The sequence below is a fragment of the Aricia agestis genome, chromosome 5 (assembly GCF_905147365.1).
Source record: "Aricia agestis chromosome 5, ilAriAges1.1, whole genome shotgun sequence".
Classification (NCBI taxonomy): domain Eukaryota; kingdom Metazoa; phylum Arthropoda; class Insecta; order Lepidoptera; family Lycaenidae; genus Aricia; species Aricia agestis.
In genome coordinates this window covers 11,986,734-12,010,305 of record NC_056410.1, presented here as the reverse complement: position 1 = coordinate 12,010,305, position 23,572 = coordinate 11,986,734, and the positions used below count along the sequence as shown (strand labels likewise).

Genomic DNA, 23,572 nt, shown 5'->3' with positions numbered 1-23,572 from the left:
CCAACTGTAGGTATAGAAAACCTTAAGGACAGCTAAAAAGAGTATAATTATAATTTTTTTTAAACAAAAAATTAAAACCGACTTCCAAGGTAATGACAATTCTGTACTCAGTATTAATTCTGTTCTCAATCTTCATTATTTTGCAATCGGTACCAGCTAACCTAATCGCCAGTTCTCTGACAGAATAGGTATAACTACAATTACTTATATACTTAGGACTGGTACCGACTTCAAAATTATGAAGATTGAGTCTGTACTCAATCTTCATAATTTTGAAGTCGGTTTTATTTTCATAATTTTGAAGTCGGAATTATACTTATATGAACTAAAAAGTATTACATAATCCTTATTCTGTAATAAGGATTATTTAATACTTTTTAGTTCATATAAGTATAATCTTAAATGAACTAAAAAGCATTAATTGCTTATAATTGCTTATTTTTAATAATTGCTTCAGTAACAAGTGCAACAGTATGTCAAACTTACTGGCACAAATAAAGTTGGGATAGCTCCTTTAACCAAAATAGTATTTATTCTAATTTTTCTTTAAAAATTTTCAATGAAATGTTTGCTACATATTGTTGAATTTTTCTTGGGATTCCAACCAACACGCCCAATTAATTTTAGCCATTTTCCTCTTATTAGAGGATCTTGAGGGAATCTGTAAAACAAATGATTATGATATAAAAATATAAACCTTCCTCTAGTTTTAGAGTCACTCTATATTATAGTAGTTATATTATATTAGCTTTATTATACTATACTACATTATATTAGTTAAAATAAGATAATATGTCTTTATTAGTCCGGCCGCACATTTTCCGAATTTCTGATCACAAAAATTCGGACGCCCCGCCCCGCTCATACATTTTGACACGTCAGAAATTCTTTTAGTATGATGGGTCTACAACAAAATGTATGAACAGAGTGCGTTCCGCCGGGCGTCCGAATTTTTCTGATCAGAAATTTCGGATAATGTGAGGCCGGGCTTAAGGTGATAAATATAAAGGTAAATGATTTTTATTTTAGATTTATGTTATTGTAAAATATCAATAAGCACATCGATAAATTTGATTCAAGCACTAGCGTATATGTAAAAAATTTTGATGAAAAATTTTTCTTCAAAATTTGTGTAATATAGGAACAATAGTAGCTTTAGTTACGCAAAATATGAAAGTAAAAGGGAGGATTTACAATATTTTATTTGTAATAGAGAACTAAAGACAGAATATAGCAAAAATAAACACATCGTAGCAATTAGGACATGAAGATTAATTACGGGTGAAATGTATATTTTTCAGGATTATTCCTATGATTTACACTGCAATCACTCACAGCACAAGTTATTATTGTTATATATAATAGTATTTGTTGAAAATAACATACGATTTAAATAATAAATTGCAAATACCGAAAGGGCATAAAAACGATTGACGACTTTTGACGACCTGTCAAATAAAAGTTATTACAATTTTCATTAGACTGCCTCTCTCTTTTCATCATGTTATAATTCCATAAAGGATTTTCTTCTCTCTCGCACTCTTTGTTGGTCTTTAGCATTATAGGTTTATGAATTCGTATGTACAGGCTTGTCACTCAAAAATCTGTCATTTCTCAGTGGTGTGTGTTGTAGTGTGTGTAATGTTTTATTTGTTAAAAAAAATGTATGATAAAACCATAATTTCAAAATAATATTAGTTCGATATTCGATGCACTCCTTCACCATATAAACTATAACTGTGCAAAATTTCATGCAACTACGTTTCCCCATTTTTCGTAAAAAGGGTTACAAAGTTTTTTGCTTGCGTATTAATAAATAGATATTTTCACTTTATTGTTTTTTTTTTTAATTTTTTTTAAATTATTGGGAGCTGGAAACGAGTCCTTTGTTTTTTTTATTTATAATTTTATTAAATAACTATATCAAAAGGAAAAATATGCAACTTTTTAAGATATTGTTCAAAGAAAAGGTAACACAATAGGAACCAAAATTCTGTTTTCCCTCAGTAATTTAATGTTTTTATGGTTTAAATCCTCTAACTAAAAGGTTACTTGTACATTTTCTAAAAATGTATTATATATATATATATATATATATATATATATATATATATATATATATATATATATATATATATATATATATATATATATATATATATACCCTAAGTTAATTGTTATTGTACTCCTATAGATACCAAAGGTCGCTTGGAAGAAATTGCTCAATAGCAATAAAGCCGCCTTTGCGTTCTTGTATCTTTGATGAATGTATTTTATGTTTGTACAATATCTTGAACGCAATAAAGTATATTCTATTCTATTCTATTCTATATATATATATATATATATATATATATATATATATATATATTACACCGAACATCGCTATCAAATTTAATTTATTCATACTTTTTCTATTTTGATAAATTTTGAAAAGTAGTGGCAAATTTTATGAGAAATGCTCATCTATGCTCTCCGCATAACTTTAATCTGTGCTCACCGCTGTGGCAACCATTGAGGTACTATAATACTTTATCTATGGTGGCAACTGGCAAGCTGGGTTTTTTACCGGGAATGTGAGATTATTTTCCTAAAATTGTGTTATCTGGGTTTTTAATGTATAATATTGGTAGGATATTAACCATTAGATATTCGTTATCGTGCACAAGTGTAGGAAAGTGATGTAATAACCAGAAACGTGCTCTTTTGTGTTCCCTCCAAAACTAAATCGAAAGTTTCAGTAAAGCGTCTACCACTTTACTCAATCGACTGACTTGACTTCTTGACTGTATTGACCAACGAATACTATACTCCCAAGGAGAAGAAGCGGAACTTCATAGAAAAAAGTGTACCCTTCAAATTCTTTAGTACCTGTGAAGTAGGGGCAGAGAGCGCTGAAGTGGCGATGACGTCAACTGGCGGGAAATTTAAAATTCTACCATTCTCTATAGCGGGAAATTTGAATTTTTAGCTGGGTGGGGTACAGCGATACTCCTTATTAATTAATCCGAAAGAATGGAACTATCAGAATATATTATACCACATTTTAATTGGAATAATATATTCTGACAGATCCATTCTTACAGTTATCGCATAAAAACAAATAGAAATAAAACAGATTTATACAATTTTTCAAATTTTTTATTTATTCCAAAGTAAACTTTCATTCGATAAGCCATAATATGAAAATTGAAATATGAATCATAATTGCGTGAAATTCAATAACACTATAACACATAAGGATTATGATCAATTTCTCAATTTATTCGTTAAACGCACAAGAAAAACAGTTCCAAAGTCGATTTTTCAATATAAACAAAACACATAAACACACAACAACATAAACATGGCAGAAGTCTATTTTTCAATATTTCAGTGTCTCAACTTATAACTGGCATAAAAACATACACAGGATTTTACGGAGGACATAATATTATAGTCAACTTACGTAAATTTGCTGTTAATGAACAAAATATGAGAAAATATTTAAGAATATAACCTCAGAATTTCACTTGAAAATAAACTAACCACAGACAGCGAACTAACTATTTATGTTGCCAGTACAGATGTCTATGAAAATACAAATATTTTATTTCTAATTTTGTTCAAAGAATGAAATAGCTTTTAGTTCATGATAAATTAAACAGCTTTGGTGTTTTGCCAATTAAATTTTCTAAAACAATTTGCAGAAATATGAATCAATACAAATATTTTCTAAGGAAACATGATGAAATTAAAAAAATAAAACTACCATAATGGATTATTTTTAATAGTGGCAAACATTTGAACCAGCGCACTAGTGTAAAAATATCTCTGTGTGTGTGAGCTTTCACCGACACAGAAGTGCACACCCCCTGTTATTGACTTTATACGTAGACTTTGACTTGACTTTAGACCTAACTGACCTGACGATATAGAAAAAATTGTATTATAGAATATTGTTTTCCCGCCATAATATTATACTCGACACTAACCATGGTTATAGCCGAAGTACCAGTATAAGAAAAAAAACTGGCAAGCTGGCAATGCGTCAATTTGGTGTCAAAAGTCAAAAGCAGTGTTGCCAGATCAGGGGATATCCCCCTAGATTTAGGGGGCTTTCGACCAAGTTAGGGACAAAACAGGGGGAAAAAATATTTGGGGAATTTTAAGGGGAAATTCAAAATACACGCCAAATACAGTTTTTTGCCAAATATCACGTTTCTAAAATTTTTTACCATCTTTAAATTACTTGAGCGCCACAACAACTAATCGAGGTCAAGATTCGAAATGTTGAAAAGATGAATACAGTTCGACAAGGCTTTAAATGAATATTATGTCAATGATGTCAATGGGCGCTGCTGGTTAAGGAGAACTGTCAAAAATGACGTTTTTATATGATAGAAGCGTTAGTTCCTTTTCTCGCCACGTTCATATAAAGCCTTGTCGAGCTGTACTAAAGTTTAGTAATATATTTTTATTGAATATCAAAAGAAAAAGTAATCTAGGGGATTTCTAGGGGGAAATAAAATTAGTTCAGGGGTACGGCGCCGAGACCATCCGGCAACACTGGTCAAAAGGCAAAACTGAAAACATAATCAAGTTGAAAAGTTGAAACTTGAAAGTTGGAAATAATTTAATTTTTTTACTAAAATATTTTTATCACATTTTGTTGTAAATATATTTTATTTGTACTTATTGTAAGGCTTTAAGCTTATAATGAGTCTATAACAGAGAAGCGCTGTAAACATTTTATCCTTACGAGAAATATAACATTACCGTTATTTCCAGAGGACTAGGTGAACTTGTATTCACAGAGTACTTTGACTTGTATTGCGGCTTGATAAACCGCAAGCAATATGAAGCTACAATTAGTGTTGATTTACTTCTTAGTTTCAATTTGCTTTCAAGTTAACAGCCAAGACTTACAGAGTGTTAGCGACGATGACTTACTACAATTAATAAAAGAGGAAGAAAAGTTAATCGTCCTGTTTAGTGAGTTTAATATTATAATATGCTATGAAAGCATTGAAAATGTGTATGTAAATAAAAATAATTAACAAATGTATGTGCTTCTTTACGTAAAAATGTTTATTATGTTTTCAGCAAAACCAAACTGTGAAACCTGCAATAAATTTGAACTGCATCTGGATAGCTTATACGAAGACTTAAAAAAACACCTGAATAGCATAACAGTAAAGGCAGAAAGTAGTCACTTGGCGAGGCTGTACAGCCCAACTAAGGAACCAGCCATTGTGTTCTTTAGACATGGAGTACCTGTGCTTTATAGTGGTACATTTTTAAATTTATATCAATGCACAGAATAATCTTCTTTTATTTTTTTACTATTCATCAGTTTTAATTTAATGTTTTTCTGTATAATAGGTGACACAGATGAAAATGAAATTTATAGTTTCATTGAAAACAATCAATCACCAGCAGTGAAAGAATTGAATGACAATATATTTGAGCATATGACTCAGGCAGCCACTGGAGCTACCACAGGGGACTGGTTTGTTATGTTGTAAGTTCAGTTTTCATTATCATTATAATTATTACTTATGTTATTTATTTATTTATTTATTTATAAATTCTTTATTTGCATTATAAACAATATAAAATAACAAAAAACAACATTAGGCAAGGAACATAGCAAATAGGCGGCCTTACCGCTTTCAGCGGTTTCTTCCAGGCAACCAAAATATGGTGGCAGAAAATAATGTGTAAGTGCTAAACTTAAACAAAGAAAAAAAAAAAATCCTCATATATTTATAAAATATATATAATAATATATTTAAGTATATATTTTATTATATTATGTGTAATACATCACATTCAACACATATACATACACACACACATACATACATACATACATACACATACATATATATATAAATATACATACATACATACATACACACATACATATATGCATATATACATATATACATTAAAAACCTACATTATAAATAAAGGAACATTAAAATAATTTTACAAAAAACACCAAGAGTTTTACAAGGACTGAGCCTGATCTAGGTAGTGTGCTTTCAAACGTTTCTTAAAGATGTTAATTGATTCCGATTTTTTTATAAAATCGGGCAAGGAAATTCTGGAATAATTTAGATTATTTTTATTTAATTACATAAATAAGTATACCAGTACACAAACTATACATATTATGTATGTATATTATATTAACGCCTCCATGGTCTAGTGCTAAAGAGCGTGGCTCTTGACTCGGAGGTTGTGAGTTCGATTCCTGCGTTGGAAACATGTTATTTCCAAGTTTGGTTAGGACAGTGCAGGATGGGCATGTAAAAAGTCGATCCTGTGCCTGATCTCTCGCCGGTCGTGTCTGTCTTCTGTCGTACTGGGTTATGAGAGTAAAGGAATAGAGAGTGCTCTTGTGTTATACTGTGTACACACTTGGGCACTATAAAAATTACTCCTGCGTAGCTGGCCTGGTTTCAATGAAACCGGCTACCATCACCGAAACCGGTGTGGGAGCTATTAACTATTATACATATTATTATGTAACAGACATTATATTAGCTGGTTCAGGAACATAGTACTACATCAAATTCATGATGATTGTGTTCCATTTAAAAAATCGGAAGGATTATGTAAAATGTATGATTAAATATTTCAGTTACGGTGCATCTTGTATTGAGTGTCAGAGGCTACATGCAGTTTGGGAAGGCGTTGGTGCAATATTGAGAGGCCGCATCAATGTGGCAAGAATAGATTCAAATCTTGCTGGTTTGAACACTGCAAAGAGATTTAAAGTTACCAATTTGCCTGCTTTCTTGCTGTAAGTTCTATTTTGTTTATATATTTAATTTAATGTTTTATATAGTAGAAGCATTTAGACTATTACGACTTTTTCATTTTTGTCTGATGTGTTGGAATAATTATTTGACAGTCAAGGATAAGCTTTTAGTTTCTACACTGTGATTTTTTTTAATTAACAGGGGGAAAAAAAGTGTATTATATTTTTATGTATAATAATAATTATGAATAATATATAATCTTCTATCTTAACCTGCAGATTCCGTTTGGGAAAAGTGTATAGGTACAACTTACCTAAAAATGATATTAAATCATTTGTTAGTTTTGCTCAAGACTGGTACAGGAATGCAAAGTCTGAAACTGTTCCACTGCTGTCATCACCTTTGTAAGTAGCTTGGGTTATTCTATTACAACTACATGTCAATTCATATTTCCAATTATGTTTAATTTAACCCATCAAGTCCCAAGCGGCCACATGCAACTGCGAAACGATTGAATATCTTTTGTGTCACATTTGCCGCGATCAAGGGATTTAAAAAATAAATGGAACCATCAGAAAAATTGATTCATAGGCAGATTGCAAGTGACTTTACATTATTTGGACATGTTGCACCAAGTCAATGTTGCTTGAGATGTGTTAAATCTACTCATCCCACAATTCCTACATCTGGGCTTGATATATTATCTCAACTCAATTTGGTTGGTCCACCATCTGGCTATAAATGAATTTCTCTGATAGAAAATAAGAAATAAAATTTTAACAAAAAAAAAAAAAATTAAGGAAGAAAGTGAATTGTCTCTTTGTTTTTACAGTGATGAAGTAGTCAATCTGTGTGTTGAATGGATAAAGTTTGGTGTCAATATTGCAACAGAACTACTGATAAAATATCCGTGGATATGGCAGATTGGTGTAGCTGGTTTTGGACTAGTCGCTCTCACTGCTATTATTGCACTATGTAAGGCGAGAAAATCAAAACCAAGAGATACTAAAAAAGAAAAGAAGAGCAAGTAGGTACTGATAAGTTGGAGTAAAGTTTAAAAAAATGATTTTATTACATATTTGTATATAATGATTAATGAATTAATAAAATGATACAAAATTGTTTTAGCATTTTTATTAAAAACATACAAATAAATAGTTCTAAACAATAAAGCTTAATAAAATAGTGAGTATTGTTAACAATAGTTTTTCTATTTCTTTGAATTCCAATATACCAATTATCGTGATTAAGTTAAGGGAACCTGATAAATGAAGTTAGTTAAATTCCTCAATTTCAGTGCATAGTGACTCTATTAAGGCAGGTAAAAAAATATGTACCAAGATTATCCTATTTTACACACCAGTATGAGATTCAGCATAGCACCACTTTTATTATTGTGTTTATCTTGTGAATGCTTATTATTATGAATTGTGTACGGTACTGTCAATAGCCAAGTTAATTTAATTTTTGTTAAGAAAGTAAATTTTCTAGAGCAGACTAAGGCTGCGTTTCCAGATGTGTTGCGAGGGATGTGTTTTTGAGAACCAATAGAATCGCTTCATATACATGACCTTGCCATGACATCGCTCAGTGCGGCGATGTTATTGGATCTTAAAAACACATTCCTTGCAACATATCTCTGGTGGAAAACGCAACCTAATGCTCAACAAATCATTACTGAAATGTAATTTGTCAGATTTAGTCAGGCATTCTAGAAAATATTGAAATGTCTATTTATATTTTATTGTGCGTATTATTTCGCCGAAATGGAATCTATAGTCCAAACCATCAGATTAAATATTCCCTACTTAGTAACAATATCATTAAATACTAAATAGGTAAGTATATGCTTTGCAAATAATTGTATTGTATTTAATCCACAAAATGGTAAGTTAGAACAAGCCAATTATGTGCCATTTGTGCTTAAAGCCTTTTATTGTTTTCTTGCATGAAATGTGCCTGTCTCCACTAATTTGAGATCCTGATGTAAATGAAATTGACTAGAACTTTAGTTAAATAGTATCAACTTCTAGGTTTATTCTAAATACTGAGGCTGGGTCACCCAGTTCTGAACGTATTGCCATTTCAAACTTTTTAAAAATGATTGGAAACTCCATAATATTTTCAGGCTTAGATTCCAACCACATTTTGTCAAATTCATAAAATAGATAGCAGTAAAACTTGTGAAACAAATCTATACAAGGCAAGTAGTTTCTAGCATTAAACATGTAGCTCTTTGCTGAACCTTCTTTGAGCAGGTAGTATGCCATTGATGTTAAATTAATGCCAACAATGGCAAATGTATAACCATATTTTGGGTGTAAGGAGTGGCTCAGGACATGGCTTGATGCTTGTGGATATTCTGTGGCAAAAAACAGCAGATTTTCTAAACCTAAAAGTCCCATTCCTCGAAAATCTGTTTTTGGATCGTCACCCTGAAAGGAATAAAAATATATAGTTTAATTTTTATTCTATGACGTGATATTTTGTGTCATGTTCTTAGGAACATGATATATATATATATATATATATATATAAATCATGCATGTATCATGTCATCAATATATATGTTAATCTAATATCCCCCCTTAGGGGGGATATTAGATTAACATATATATTGGATCCGAGATCATTCGAGTCAATGATATTGGATAATGTAATATAGACATATGATTCATTTCTTCCTTGATTTTTGACATTTGCTGAGAGATTGGATCCAATATGGTTATAGAAATAGGTGTTGCCGGTTATTTAATATAAAAAAGAGTTTTTAATTTCTTGTTCGTTAATATGTTTCAAATAATGTAATGTAATTAATTTTCTAATTATATACTTGGATAATCTTGCTGAAATAACAAAAAACAAGCCATATTAAAAATGTGATGTCTTTTGACACATCGAATTCTCTGAGATCTAGTAACCCTGACGTCAATTCCTGTCAGCGTTAGCACTCTCCATTGGCTATTGAAACCACATATGACGTAAAATAGGATCAATGAAATATGATAATGTAATAAGCAGATATGATCAAATGATCATATATATTGGATCCTATGTATGATCATAGAAATGATCCAATATAAATGATAATGTAATACCCCCCTAAAGACTAATAGGATTCTAAAAAGACTACTAACCTGGAAGCCTATGATTTGCCAATCTTTAGAGACTCTGCTTTCTAATGGTGTGCCTGGCATTAGAAGGTTCCACAATGTGAGCAGTTTATGCTCATGTTCAGCATTATTGCTATCAAATTCTATTTGCCGAACTGCTTCTACTTCGTCAATTAACTGTCTGTAGCTCCATATTTGTTCTAAGCAGCGTCGGAAAGACGGCACAAACGGGCCGTGAAGTTTCAGATTAATTTTTTTCACTCTAACGACAATTCCTATAGCGGGATCAAGAATACTGCAGAAATTAGTAGGTATAAAATTTCCCTCAGCAACAACGGAGTCTAAATACGAAACCACTTCACGGATATCTCTTGTTCTTGATAGCATTAATGAATTTTCTACGTTACATGTTCTTTCTGCACCGACCCTGTCGCCGTAACAAATTCTTTGCAATTCGCATAATTTTGTGGTCTTCCTTAGAAACCATTTGATAAAAGGCCTCAAATACCATTGTAAAATCGAAAACAAATTTATAACAACCATGTTTGTTTCAACATTTCACGAAGAATTCAGTACAAAGAAATCAATTTTTTGTAACAATTTTCTATTTCCATTTCTCAATTTTCAGTACTTGACTTTGACATTTCTGACAACTGTCCTTTTTTTCGGATCATGGCTGTCGGCGATTAAACCATTGCCAATATCAAGTAAAACGGCGGGAAACATATTTTTTGTGATAATTTTACAAAATATTACCTATATTATTTTCTCAATGACAGCACACCTTGGGAAAAATAGGCTGACAAACCATAGGCCGCTTCTATAATACAATTAATGGTACTACATTTTTACATACTTAGTGTAATTTTGCTTATGCTATTGTTACGTGCTAGGGTTCGAGCCTCGAGGATTTGGAGAGAAAGATCTGGTGACTCTCTTGACGACTTTATTAACACTGCACTAAACACTAGGTCACAACACTTAGCACTAAGTCCAAACACTAATCACTAGGTCCAATCACTAAGCACCATAGACTTAATATATACTGTCGTATAGACCACCTGACAACCCGAAAATGCGTAAACATTTTCGATCTGTCAATGTGTGCGTGTGCTAGTGATGTATATTTTACTATCGATAGTATAGTATTTTGTTATCGATAGTATAGTCCGTTCAAGTTATTTTACCTGAGTTTCTATAAGAAATAAATAATTTGCAACTTTGACAGATTTGTATTTCAAATTAGGTATCATAAATTTAAATTGGCAAAAAAGGTGACGATTGAAAAGTAGATACACATTTTCTTTTGGAATGATTTTTCAATTGTCGGATATGTTATGACATGAGGTTCTTATAGGGGTAAATAATATACACATAACACATTATAAAGTTACTTATTTATTACTCAGGTAAAATCTATCTGGTAATTATTAGCCCTTACATTGAAAGTAAACGTTGAAAGTAAACAACACACTATACTAGTATATTATATTTTATTCCTATTATCATAATATTTTTTATTACAATTATTTTTAACCGACTTCCAAACAGGAGGAGTCTAGACGTTCGGCTCTGGATATATTTTTTATGTATGTTCAACGATTACTCCGCCGTTTATGAACCGATTTTCAAAATTTTTCTTTTCTTGTACATTGTATTATTTCGAGTAGGTATCATGTTCACAAAAGTGGTGGTCTGGTGATGGAAACCATGAGAAATCGAGGTGACTCCTTGATATTCAAATGGGAACATAATATGGTCCCAGAAAACGTTCAAAATCTTTCGATTAATAACCTTCTTGGGATTCCAACCAACACGCCCAATTAATTTCAGCCATTTTCCTCTTATTAGAGGATCTTGAGGGAATCTGTAAAACAAATGATTATGATATATAAATATAAACCTTCCTCTAGTTTTAAAGTCACTCTATATTATAGTAGTTATATTATATTAGCTATATTATACTATACTATATTATATTAGTTAAAATAAGATAATATGTCCTTTTTAGTCCGGCCGCACATTATCCGAATTTCTGATAACAAAACTTCGGACGCCCCGCCCCGCCACATTTTGACACGTCAGAAATTCTTTTAGTATGATAGGTCTACAACAAAATGTGTGAATAGAGTGCTTTCCGCCGGGCGTCCGATTTTCTGATCAGAAATTTCGGAAAATGTGCGGCCGGGTTTAAGGTGATAAATATAAAGGTAAATGATTTTTATTTTAGTTTTATGTTATTGTAAAATATCGATAAGCAAATCGATAAATTTGATTCAAGCCCTAGCGTATATGTAAAAAAAAAATGATGAAAAACGTTTCTTCAAAATTTGTGTAATATAAGAACAATAGTACCTTTAGTTACGCAAAATATGAAAGTAAAAGGGAGGATTCACAATATTTTATTAGAAATAGAGAACTAAAGACAGAATATAGCAAAAATAAACACATCGTAGCAATTAGGACATGAAGATTATTTACCTGTGAAATGTATATTTTTCAGGATTATTCTTATGATTTACACTGCAAATACTTACAGCACAAGTCACAATTTTTAAATATAATAATATTTATTCAAAATAACAAACAAATTGAACAATATATTGGAAATACCGAAAGGGCATAAAAACGACTGACGACTTTTGACGACTTGTCAAATGAAAGTGGTTACAATTTTCATTAGACTGCCTCTCTCTTTTCATCTTGTTATAATTCCATAAAGGATCTTCTCTCTCGCACTCTTTGTTGGTCTTTAGCATTATAGGTTTATGCTAAGCACTATCACTGTCCTAGGTCGTAGCCAAGTCGCAGGTTTCACTGGTTCACTCACTATTGATCACTTGTTGTCGCCTCGAAGATCGCTCAGATCCAACTGACTCGCCGGGTCTGCCTGCGGCTTTTTATATGGCGAGACGAATTCCAGAAAGTTCCCGATTCACGTAAACAAGTAAACAACCGTGGGAACTTCCTAGGAGGCTCGAGCATGTACCACAATAAAAGTAAACAACTAAACACGTAAACACGCAAACAAATAAACGGTAAACACGTAAACAAACATTGGACCTTTCTAGAAGGTTCGAGTATGTACTTGCGCACCTCATGCCATCTAGTATTGAGTAGGGGATTTATGTTGCCTGTGGCTCCCTCGGTAAGTTTCGCTGGTTTGTCGCTAGATGGCACCACGTGTCCGTATACCATGTACCGTAACACTATTATTGTTACTTTCCACCTTCTTGGTAAAAGGTGGCCCCGTGCGAGTTTCTTATGCCGGTTCTTCTCGGCGGGGTACGGTAGTTCTCGAACCGGTGGTAGGCCTCATGTAGACACGACGTTCTAAAAGTGTTAACTTTGTTAACCTACTTAGAAATAAATATTTTTCATTTCATTTCATTATAACATAGTAAGTTATCTTCATACAAACGCACCGCATGCGGCTTGTATGTTTTTTTTTTTTTTTTTTTTTTCGAAAGGGTCTAAGCTACTGGTCTGATTAAGACCATGGTAGTTTAATCGTGGCTATAACTAGTATGTTGCTAGTTGGTTTGGAAATAAAAAATGAGGGGGGCCTGGCCCCCTCCCCTAAAGTCACACGTGTGACATTCTAGTCGGGCAATATTGGGGAGAGCTACGAAAATAAGTTATTTTTATCTGACGTGGGGACACGGGTCCCCCCTGCTCTTAAGGGGTCCGACCCCTTACTCACTCTCAGACGAGTGAGGCTGCTCGCGCGCGGTAGCACAAACTAGCTGCGTACGAGTTATCGCGGTAGATGAGCTCAAGTTATTAATGTTATTGCTTAAAAGAGGGCCGTCCCCCTCCCCTTCCGAGTCCGGTTCCGAGTAATTGGTAGAGCTCTCTACGACAATGTCGCGGTCGCGGTCATGATTTAGGTGTGTTCCTATGCTATCCGCATGCGAACTCGAACCCGGGATCGAGCTCGGCACCGGATTTCGGTCGGTCTGTCTGTTTGTCGTTCGGGTCGTGTTAAGTCCTCGGGGAAGGCGCCAGCGTCGTCCCCGGTGCAGTACTAACCACGCGGGTGAGTGTGATTTGTGTTTACGTAACTGTACACAGTACGTGTATTCTGTGATGGGGTCTACAGGGTCGGCTAAGATATGCTTAGGCCGTCTGAAGGGGTATCGGAATGATGCGTCATGTTCGTAGTCCACAGCCTTACGAATGAGCGGATTGGGATGTACTTTGCCTTTCTCAAAGAATCTCTCTGAGAGTTCTTTGATATAGGCTTTGATAGTGATAAGCTCGCAGTCTCTATGCAAGTCCATGTTTCGCATGTAACGGGGGGCACCTGTTGCCATGCGCAAAAAACGGTTTTGTACTCGTTGCAATTGGTTCATCTGATTGTCACTTATATGTGCGAAAGAGACGCACGCATAAGTGAGTATCGTTCTTATACATGTTTTGTATAAGGTGAGCTTATGTCTTAAGGACATTTTGCTACTTGCGTTGAGTAGAGGATATAATTTACTATAATACAAATTTCGCTTTACGTACGGTATTCGATATATGGTTCGTGAATGACATCGACTTGTTTAGTACTACTCCTAAGTATTTGACAGCCGTGACTTCGGGAATTAATTTTCCGTGCAGACTAATAGGTTGCATTTTCTTACGTTTTAGTCTGTTAAATAATATAGCGTGACTTTTGTCGGGGTTTAGTTCAATTCTCCATTTAGCGAACCATTTACCGAGTTCGGTAACTGCTTCTTGGAGTTTTTTGGACGCGAAAGCTATTTGGCGATGAGCAAAGAAAAGGGCCGTGTCGTCCGCGAATAGCGCTTTTTGTACTCGAGGGTGGGTGGGCAAATCGGACGTGTAGAGATTGTAGAGGGTCGGGGAGAGAACCGAGCCCTGCGGTACTCCAGCCTCTAGATCTCTAAGTGAAGACAGAATGCCTTCGACTCTAAAACGAAATTAACGGTTTTTGAGGTAGTTACTTATTATTATAACAAGACTATCGGGAATGCCGAGTTTAAAAAGTTTATAGATTAGCCCATTGTGCTAAATTTTGTCGAATGCTTTTGCGACATCAAAGAAAACAGCGTAAGTCGGTTTCCTATTGTTCTTTTGTTCTAATATGTACTCCGTTAGGCGGTGTACCTGAGCGGGACAGCTGTGGAAGTCGCGGAATGCGAATTGTTCATCAGGTAAGAGTTTTTTATCAACTATGACGTCTTTTAGGCGTCGTAGTATAACTCTTTCGTAAATTTTACCGAGGCAACTAATTAAACTAATTGGTCTGTAACTACTTGGTTCCGTCCGGAGTTTACCCGGTTTGTGGATACCTATTATTATAGCTACTTTCCAAATATCTGAGAATGAACATCCGAGTAATTCAATTATAGTGGAAGGTAGTAATTTAAGGGTTTTATTTGAGATACCGTCCAGGCCTGGGGCCTTTCTGGAATTCAAATCTTTAATAATATCTTTGATTTCCTCCGCATCCACCGGCCTGAGGGGCTCTGAAGGTGGGGCCATGAGTCGGCTTTCTACCTCGGTATTGACTAGATTAACATGATCGGGGTCAGTTGGGAGAGTACTAGGTCGGCACTGCCATTGCTATGGCCAAGCATTCGGCTTTGTCGATATCCTCCAGTGCAGGAGGACGATTTGATCTGTTTAATGGAGGCATATCGCTCTCCGTATCTTTTTTGAGGGACTTCGCGAGCGGCCAGTAGGCCGTGTGAGACGGTTCGAGTTCGCTAAGAAGTCGATCCCACCTCTCGGCTTTGTGTTGTTTGATTTTATATTTAACTTCTTCGATTTAATAGAGTTTTCTATGAAATCGGGAATGAGATCGAGGTGACTCGATTGAAGGTTTTTTAGGTTATCTGCTAGTAATTTATAATCAATTATCTTTTTAGTACTAGCAGCGAGTTGGTTAGAATTGCCAAGCGCAATTTTAACTGGTCTGTGGTCCGAGTTAAGCTCGTGGAATGTTTCCAAAGAGATGTTGAGGTTAATGTTTTTAACTAATGCGATATCAATAACACTAGGGTTATGAGTAAGATTGTTACTACGGCTAGCAGTGTCGTAGCGAGTGGGGTCGTTAGGGGCTAAAATTGCAAAATTTAAGGAGTCGCTTAAGGCGGTTAATCTAATGCCATTCGTATTTGAGATGACATTGCTTCACTCTGTCTGTTTGCAGTTTAGGTCGCCGGCAATGACGACGGCGTTGCCTAAGTGAAATAGCGATCCTAATTCACTAGAAGTTATGGGCATTTTGCTGGCTAAATAGGCAGATACTATTATGATGGGTTGATGGTCTGTCATGCTAATGTGACAAATAGAAGTTTCTAAATTAGTTAGGGATGGGGGTTCTAGGGGAACACAGTGCAATGATTTTTTGTAATAAATCATTGTGCCACCGAGTTGGGATCGGGTTCTGTCATTTCTAACTATTTTATAGTTAGCTATTTTGGGGCTTTTTCTACTAGGCTTAAGGAACATCTCCTGAACTAGTAAAATATCGACATTGTGTTTCAAGACGAATTCGCGGATTTCATCTATATTATTATGTATGCCGTTTGTATTAAACGTAACTACCTGTAGGGAGCGCGGTTTTATCCTTCCGGTGGAATCCATTAGTTAAACGATCGTGATAATTGGAGAGAATTGATCCTGCGGATCAAGTCGTTGTAAGTCGACAGACAGGTGGATAATTGTGAAATAGTCCTAGCCGTCCGTAGTCCGTAGGAGAAATCGGCTACCTCTGACGGGTTTATGAGGCTTAGGAAATCGGTCACGTAGCGGCTTGTATGTGTGCGCCTTAGTCTCTATGCGTCGCAGAGACGTCGCAGAGTATGTCATATTATACTACGTAACAAGAGGTCGGACTTACAAGAAAAAAATTAACATTTATTATTTTTTGTTGCGTCTCAAGGCTATAGCTAGACTTCTGAAATGTTCACAGATTGTGTACTATCTATTCCCGCTATAACAAAAAATACTTAAAACAAAATAAATTAAATATTTAAGGGAGCCCCAAAATAAACTTGTTTTTTTTGCTATTTTTTGCTTGATATCAATAATGGCAAAAGGTAGGTACTTGAAATGTTCACAAAAAACTCAGTTGTATACATACTTTAATAATAATTTATTATTATTATTAAAGTATGTATACAACTGAGTATTTTGTGAACATTTCAACAGTGATGGTAAAATTAAAATAAACTGTAAACCCTTCGTGCGCGTGTACAACTCGTATGTTTTGTCCGATTTTTTTGGTAATTTTTGCCCGATATCAATAATGGCAACTTAAATAATAATTAATAAACTTAAAATAAATTATTAAATTATTATGTTTTATTAAAATTAAGGAGGCTCCTATATAAAAAAAAACCATATTTGCCTATTTTGTCTTTATGTACAATAATACATATAAACAAAATAGGCAAAAATGTTTTTTTAAGTATATAATATTTAAAAAAAAATATATATAATAATTATAAAATAAAGAAAACTATTGATAAATTCACTGAATTTTGATTTAAATTACAAAATAAGTTAAAGGCTTGGCTTGAATGTGATCTGAAAACTTTTTACGATAGATATATTGCATGGCTATGCAATATTTTGCTTGGCTCCTTTTTACATTTATGTTTTGGTGGGATTTCATTTCTTTTTTTAAGGTTTCTTTTCTTTTCCAGGTCACGTTAACGTTCTAGGTCGTAAAATTAATTGATAATAACAGGTAGGTACTTTTACAAAGTACATATTCTATTCTATTCAAAAGTTGTAGGGCTATCAACAACAACAAGTAAGGGCAGGGGCAAAGCCTCCCACATATTAATCAAACGACACTCAAAATCTGTATGTTTAGTTTTGGTTAGATTAATTTCACTTTTAATAAATAACTTTGTTTGATCCTAAAGGAGAATTAAAACTCAACACTAAAGACGCAACATGTTTTTGCTTGGCAACATTACCAGGTGGGGATTGGGAACCGTTTGAGGGGTGGGGGGAAACAATTTTATACACCAGATATGAAGTTGGAAGAAGACAAATATATCTGCGAAAACCATATTCAAATCGGATCAGTAGTTTTCATGTTAAAAAAAAGTTTGATACAATATCTGACCCCCTCTTCGGCCCCCTTAAAGGGGTGGGGGAAAAATTTTATACACCAGATGTTAAATTGAAAAATACAGTTAATAATATGAAGTTTGTCCATTGAAGAAAAAAGTTTGATACAAAATTTGACCCCCTCTTTGGTCCTCTTCGACGGGTGAGGGGGGAAAAATGTATACACCAGATGTTAAGTTGGAAGAAGATAAATATATCTGCGAAAACCGTATTCAAATCGGATCAGTAGTTTTCGTGTAAAAGAAAAAAGTTTGGTACAAAATCTTACCCCCTCTTTTGACCCCTTGGAGAGGTGGGGGGAAAAATTTTTGTATACCAGATGTTAAGTTGGGAGAAGACAAATATATCTGCGAAAACCGCATTCAAATCGGATCAGTAGTTTTCGTGTGATGCTGGAACAAACATACAGACAGACAGACAGACAGACAGATAGACAGACAGACAGACAGACAGACAAAAAACTAACCACAGTTTTGGCTTCTATAGCGATGTAGTAACAGCCCCCGCTTATTATTTTTTGGATATCTTTAATGTACAGAATTGTCATTTCTACAGTTTTATTATATGTATAGATTTTAATTTTTTACAAATTATGTACTTTTGTTGTCGCTATAAAAGCTTTGTAAAATTTGGACTATTACCAAATTAATCGGAGGTTTCATATAAACAAACACGTTTTTTGCCCTTTTTGCTCTATATCCATAATGGTAGAAGTAAAGTTTTTGAAAATTTCATAAAATACTTAATTGTATTTCAACTTTAATAATAAGTAATAAAAAGTATATAAACTTGTGATTTAAGGGGGGCTCCCATATAAATTTACTGTACGGAACCCTATGTACGCCAGTCCTACTCGAACTTGGCCAGTTTCATAATTTTTCTTTTCATTGTGGATACAGACCTACCTTGTTACCAAATTTCAAGGTTCTCAGTCTGCTAGAGAATTAGACTCACCTTAGAATTTTGATGATCTGTCAGTCAGTGAGTGACAAAATGTAGTAACTTTGATCATCCGTAACTATTAAACTATTTATCGAAATGTTATGTAATTTAGAGGTTAAGCTAGTTTTAATACTTGCTGCTAGTGACCGAAATTCTAAATCCCTAGCTTTGTCAACATCGAAGATAAAGGGGGTGTGAAAAAGCCGCGAACCGCTTCGAGAAAAGTATGCTACGGCCGTGCCTTTGCTAAAAAGCTTGGCTGGAGGCTGGAGCACTGCCGTGCTCCCAGACCTACCGGCGATCAGTACTGACAGCCCGCGTGACACGAAAATCAGCATTACCTATTAATACAGCTGGATTAATGAATTTTCGCGTACAACATTCGTATGATGATTGGACTGATCGTCCTCCCATATAGGGGAAAATTATAACGATTTTCAAAATTACGACCCTAAGGGTGTAAATTAGGGGGGAAAATTATATGCCAGGAAGAGCGTCGCCAAGGCGGGGCAGGGAGGGGCACCTGACCCCCCTAGAGATTCTTAAAAAAGTTGTCAAAAATAAGACTATAATATTAAAATCTGGTAGTTTAAAAAAAATACGCTGGACGCTGTACACTTATTCAAATTCAAACTCCTTTTTATTCTATTTTTCTAATTAATGTTATTATAACTTATTTACAAGTTTTTTATTGCATAGTCAAGAGCGAGCTTGTGTAGCTTTACACATTGGGGACTCTGTACTGTCACAGAATATTGGCAAGGGCCCGAAGGTCACGAGTTTCCCCATACAAAAGTGAAAAAAAAATTGGTCTTTCAGCGCTGCACTTTCACAGTGGGAAGTGGTACGGGAAGTGGTACTCTACAAGGGACACGTACACACCCTAAAGTATTATCACTTATTTTTGTACACCCTGTATAGTACTAAGATACTGTTGCAGTTGTTTTTACAATCGCTGTAGAAAGGCTCGTAGTACAAGTGAAAAGCTTCATGTGCTGTCGGCTTTACCTACAATTCATACCTAATTTTTCTACAATTCATACTTTTCTCATTCATAGAGAATGAGAAAAGTATGAATTGTAGTAGGTAAAGTCAACTTGCCCACCCCTTCGCCATCGGCTGGCGACGCCCTTGCAACCAGGAATACAAGATGTAACAAAACTAAGAGATGCTTTTAGGTGTGTATGACGTGTCCCCTGTAGGTATAGAGTTCAGTGCGAAAATAGCAGCGCTGAAAGAGTAACTTTTTTAAAGTTTTGTAAGGACAATCCCTGACGCTGGGAGCTGGGGCACTTACCCATACAAATCTCAAAAAAGGTACTCTCTCAGCGCTGCTACTTTTGCAGTGAACTCTATACAATATAATAATATATATTATATCACATAGTTTTGTTACACCCTGTACAGGTAACTCACACAGGAGCGTTTCGCGCCGTGTGATAGAGCTAGTCTAGATAATAAATATACCGTTCGTGTTTTGATGAAAAGTTTAATTCTGAGACTTTTACAATAAAAGTTATTTATTTACAATGCAACATACACACACAGGTCCAATCATTGCGTTATTTCTATTTACAAAGGCTATGCGTGTTTAGCTTCACAAGAGAGGGCCTTATCATAGTAAAAGGAGGGGAAGTAAGTTATCTTCATACAAAGGCACCGCGCGCAGCTTGTATGTGTGCGCCATAATATCAATGCGTCGCCACGTACGGCACATAACAAAATCTCGGCGAGTTTAAGAGGCTGGTACCGCCGAGATTTTGTTGTGTGTCGTACGTGGCGACGCATTGATACTATGGCGCTCTCATACAAGTCGCGCGCGCTGCCTTTGTATGAAGATAACTTACTTCCTCTCCTTTTACTATGGCCTTATAGTACATACTCTATATTATCTTCATAAATTATAACATAATATCTTCAATAAGTAACATAAACTTTAGTAAAATATGAACAAATAACAAAATTACTTAAAAACATGTAACGATAACTTCTTTCTTTAGGTAGCTGCAAATAACAACACCTTGGGTAGGTGTTATTTGCAGAGCCTTAAAAATTTATACTTAATTAACAATGTTACTTTATTATTATCATCATTATAATAATTATTAGAATTTTAAATTCGAAATAATATTGGCATTTCTACTTTCTTTAAGAAAATAACACGGCAGGCTTGAACTTTTTTGGTACTTACATCAAATAAAATGTTTTAAATAAAATATAGTTTTACTATCTTCTACCTGGATAAGGTAGGTAGTGATGCGAGTAGGTAAACCTATTCTTTGGGCCTTCTTTCATAGAAGAAATCGCTTAATTAATGCATAATAAGTACTAACTCGAATGTGAGAGTTTTAACTGGGTAAAACAATTGTAAGTACTTACATACCTACCTAGTAGAAAAAAAACTTGAAAATACTCAAAAATCCTTCAATTATTATCTAGGTAAGCTTGCCGTACCTAACGGGCACAACACAGAAGTTAGAATATTTAAATAATTAAAGTGTCTTTTTCCTTGCTTCTAATAAATTATAATACCTACACAATATAAGTATATATAATGATATTCATAACTATATCTTCATAAACTTATTTCAATGTTACTTACTAAATAAAAAATAATCAATGTGAGTTCTTATCAAACCATTGAGATCTCAGTGATGTGTTTTAGTTTGGGCAAAAAATTGTTAAATTAAATACTTTGCACATTTTAATAAGGTAATATTATTTAATTTTTATCAACGTTTTGGTTAAGGGGTCTTTTCTACCGCAGCGCATAAAACCATTAATAAACTTACAACGAACGTATTGGGTTCATTCAATGAATCTACCTATGTGAATTGGTGCGTTGTCCTTTTCCTGTGCGTGTCACTCATCGCCTACCTACGCGGGGATCAGCTGGTCCGCATGAAAGTTAACTGCATCCTATCGTTTCATAGTGGTTTCATAGATTTCCTGTCATCCTGGAACATGCGCAAGGAGCATGTTATCACCCGAATGAGAATTAAATCCGCAAGCGGGTAAAAACACGCATGACAGAAAAAGCGCCCTAAACGACGGACAGGACAACTCCGTTCCGTCGTTGATGCTCCTAACAGCTGTGTGACATACATAATACAAATTACAATACTTTCGATGACGTCGCAGCTCGCAACGCACCTCAGCATTGAAACATCGCTTTTGCATAGGAAGATATTAAATTGCGTTTTCTAAATTTAATCAAAATATCAAGTATTATAAATTACGCATTAGAACTTCAATCAATCGTTAATAACTACATACTTTAAATACTTTTTAAGGCAATATATATAGGTTATGTCGATGAGTAGGTGTGTACAGTACAACCACTTTCTTGATGTCTGTAATTGTGGTAATTTGTATTATCCTCTACCAATGCCAAGGAAATAACAATGATTGCTGACATTAACAAATTGCTCGTACTGTATGAGTGTTATGACAAATGATTTCACATACATCTCACTAGTGTCTTTTAGTGCACATTAAATTAAAGTCGATTACAATTTACAAAATAACTTATATCATAACTACAACACTATTTGCACTTGAATCATGACTAGGCAAAGCACTTTCAGCTCAAAATTGTATAGAACGTACCATTTGAACGCTTCGACCGATTGGGATACGAATATTACTATAAAAAAGTAAAACTAATAAATAATAATTATATTAATATTAATTTTGAACATTCCTCTTAATTATCTATTTAACAGGATGAAGCAAAATATGCACTTTTAATTTCAGGTGAAGCATAATAGCCGGGCTAACAAAAATCTAAAAATATGGCCTGTACAGATGTAGCTACATAAATTTTTACATTGGACGGAATCAAGTGGAATAACGCTGTATGAAAGAAGACACGACATAAACTGTCATCTGATTCCGAAATCATCATAGATGTAGGTACTCAAAACTTAAATTAATTAGTGATGACACGTAAATTTTGTTAATTAGTGATGCCAGGGGTTAAAGTAAGATCTAGGTCTAAGCAGCATTTCAGAATAATTCTCAAATTAGGTACCTAAGTCAAGATACTTTAAGGATTAAGGCTGGTATTGTCGGTTTCGATACGAGCCTTAAATTAAAGAAACATTCTGAAATTAAAGCGAATAAGGAATTTGAGTTAAAAAATCCATGTCCATCCATCGTAAGATCTTTACATATTGAAAGAAAAATTAAGCACGACTTTAGATCGTTAAGTAATACTACAATCGGTGTTTAGATCCCAAAAAATAAGCAATCTCGCAAGGAAACTTTCACAGCAGAAAAAGTAAAGTATTTTTTAAGACATCTGAATTTGAATTTAAAAATTTATAACACTACATAATTTTATACGAGAAACATAATATAATTTTTTCAATTTCTGGATGCGAAGGTGCTTGGTGCAGATTTTTTTATCTTTCTACATTTTTTCAAGTAGAAAATGTAAATGTAGGTATATAGAATTGCGTCCGGAATATACGTGACCGTCACCGTGACATTTTAGAAGTGTGTGTAAGTATTGTAGATAATATTATGTCACGACTCATGACTAACTATATTTGTGTGTGTCCGGTCACACTAACCGCATTCAAAAGAAATCAAGGGCTGCTTCACCACTTCCTGATAAGTGCCGGATAGGCTATCCACAACTTTTGTGACAGATGCTCC

The 23,572-nt window shown here is 34.2% G+C and overlaps 2 protein-coding genes across 2 annotated transcripts; one reads left to right on the top strand and one right to left on the bottom strand.

The window, feature by feature from the left end:
• Nucleotides 1-4,630: 4,630 nt before the first annotated feature.
• LOC121727311 (thioredoxin domain-containing protein) lies at nucleotides 4,631-23,210 on the top strand. The gene is made up of 7 exons (XM_042115072.1): nucleotides 4,631-4,974; nucleotides 5,086-5,271; nucleotides 5,365-5,503; nucleotides 6,632-6,793; nucleotides 7,031-7,156; nucleotides 7,585-7,793; nucleotides 23,199-23,210. The coding sequence occupies exons 1-6, from the start codon at nucleotides 4,839-4,841 to the stop codon at nucleotides 7,781-7,783; spliced, it is 948 nt and encodes a 315-aa protein (XP_041971006.1). The 5' UTR covers nucleotides 4,631-4,838; the 3' UTR covers nucleotides 7,784-7,793; nucleotides 23,199-23,210.
• On the bottom strand, nucleotides 8,337-10,498 carry LOC121727312 (ELMO domain-containing protein 2). The gene is made up of 2 exons (XM_042115073.1): nucleotides 9,890-10,498; nucleotides 8,337-9,187 (listed from the first exon to the last, which is right to left on the bottom strand). The coding sequence occupies exons 1-2, from the start codon at nucleotides 10,406-10,408 to the stop codon at nucleotides 8,765-8,767; spliced, it is 942 nt and encodes a 313-aa protein (XP_041971007.1). The 5' UTR covers nucleotides 10,409-10,498; the 3' UTR covers nucleotides 8,337-8,764.
• Nucleotides 23,211-23,572: the final 362 nt, after the last annotated feature.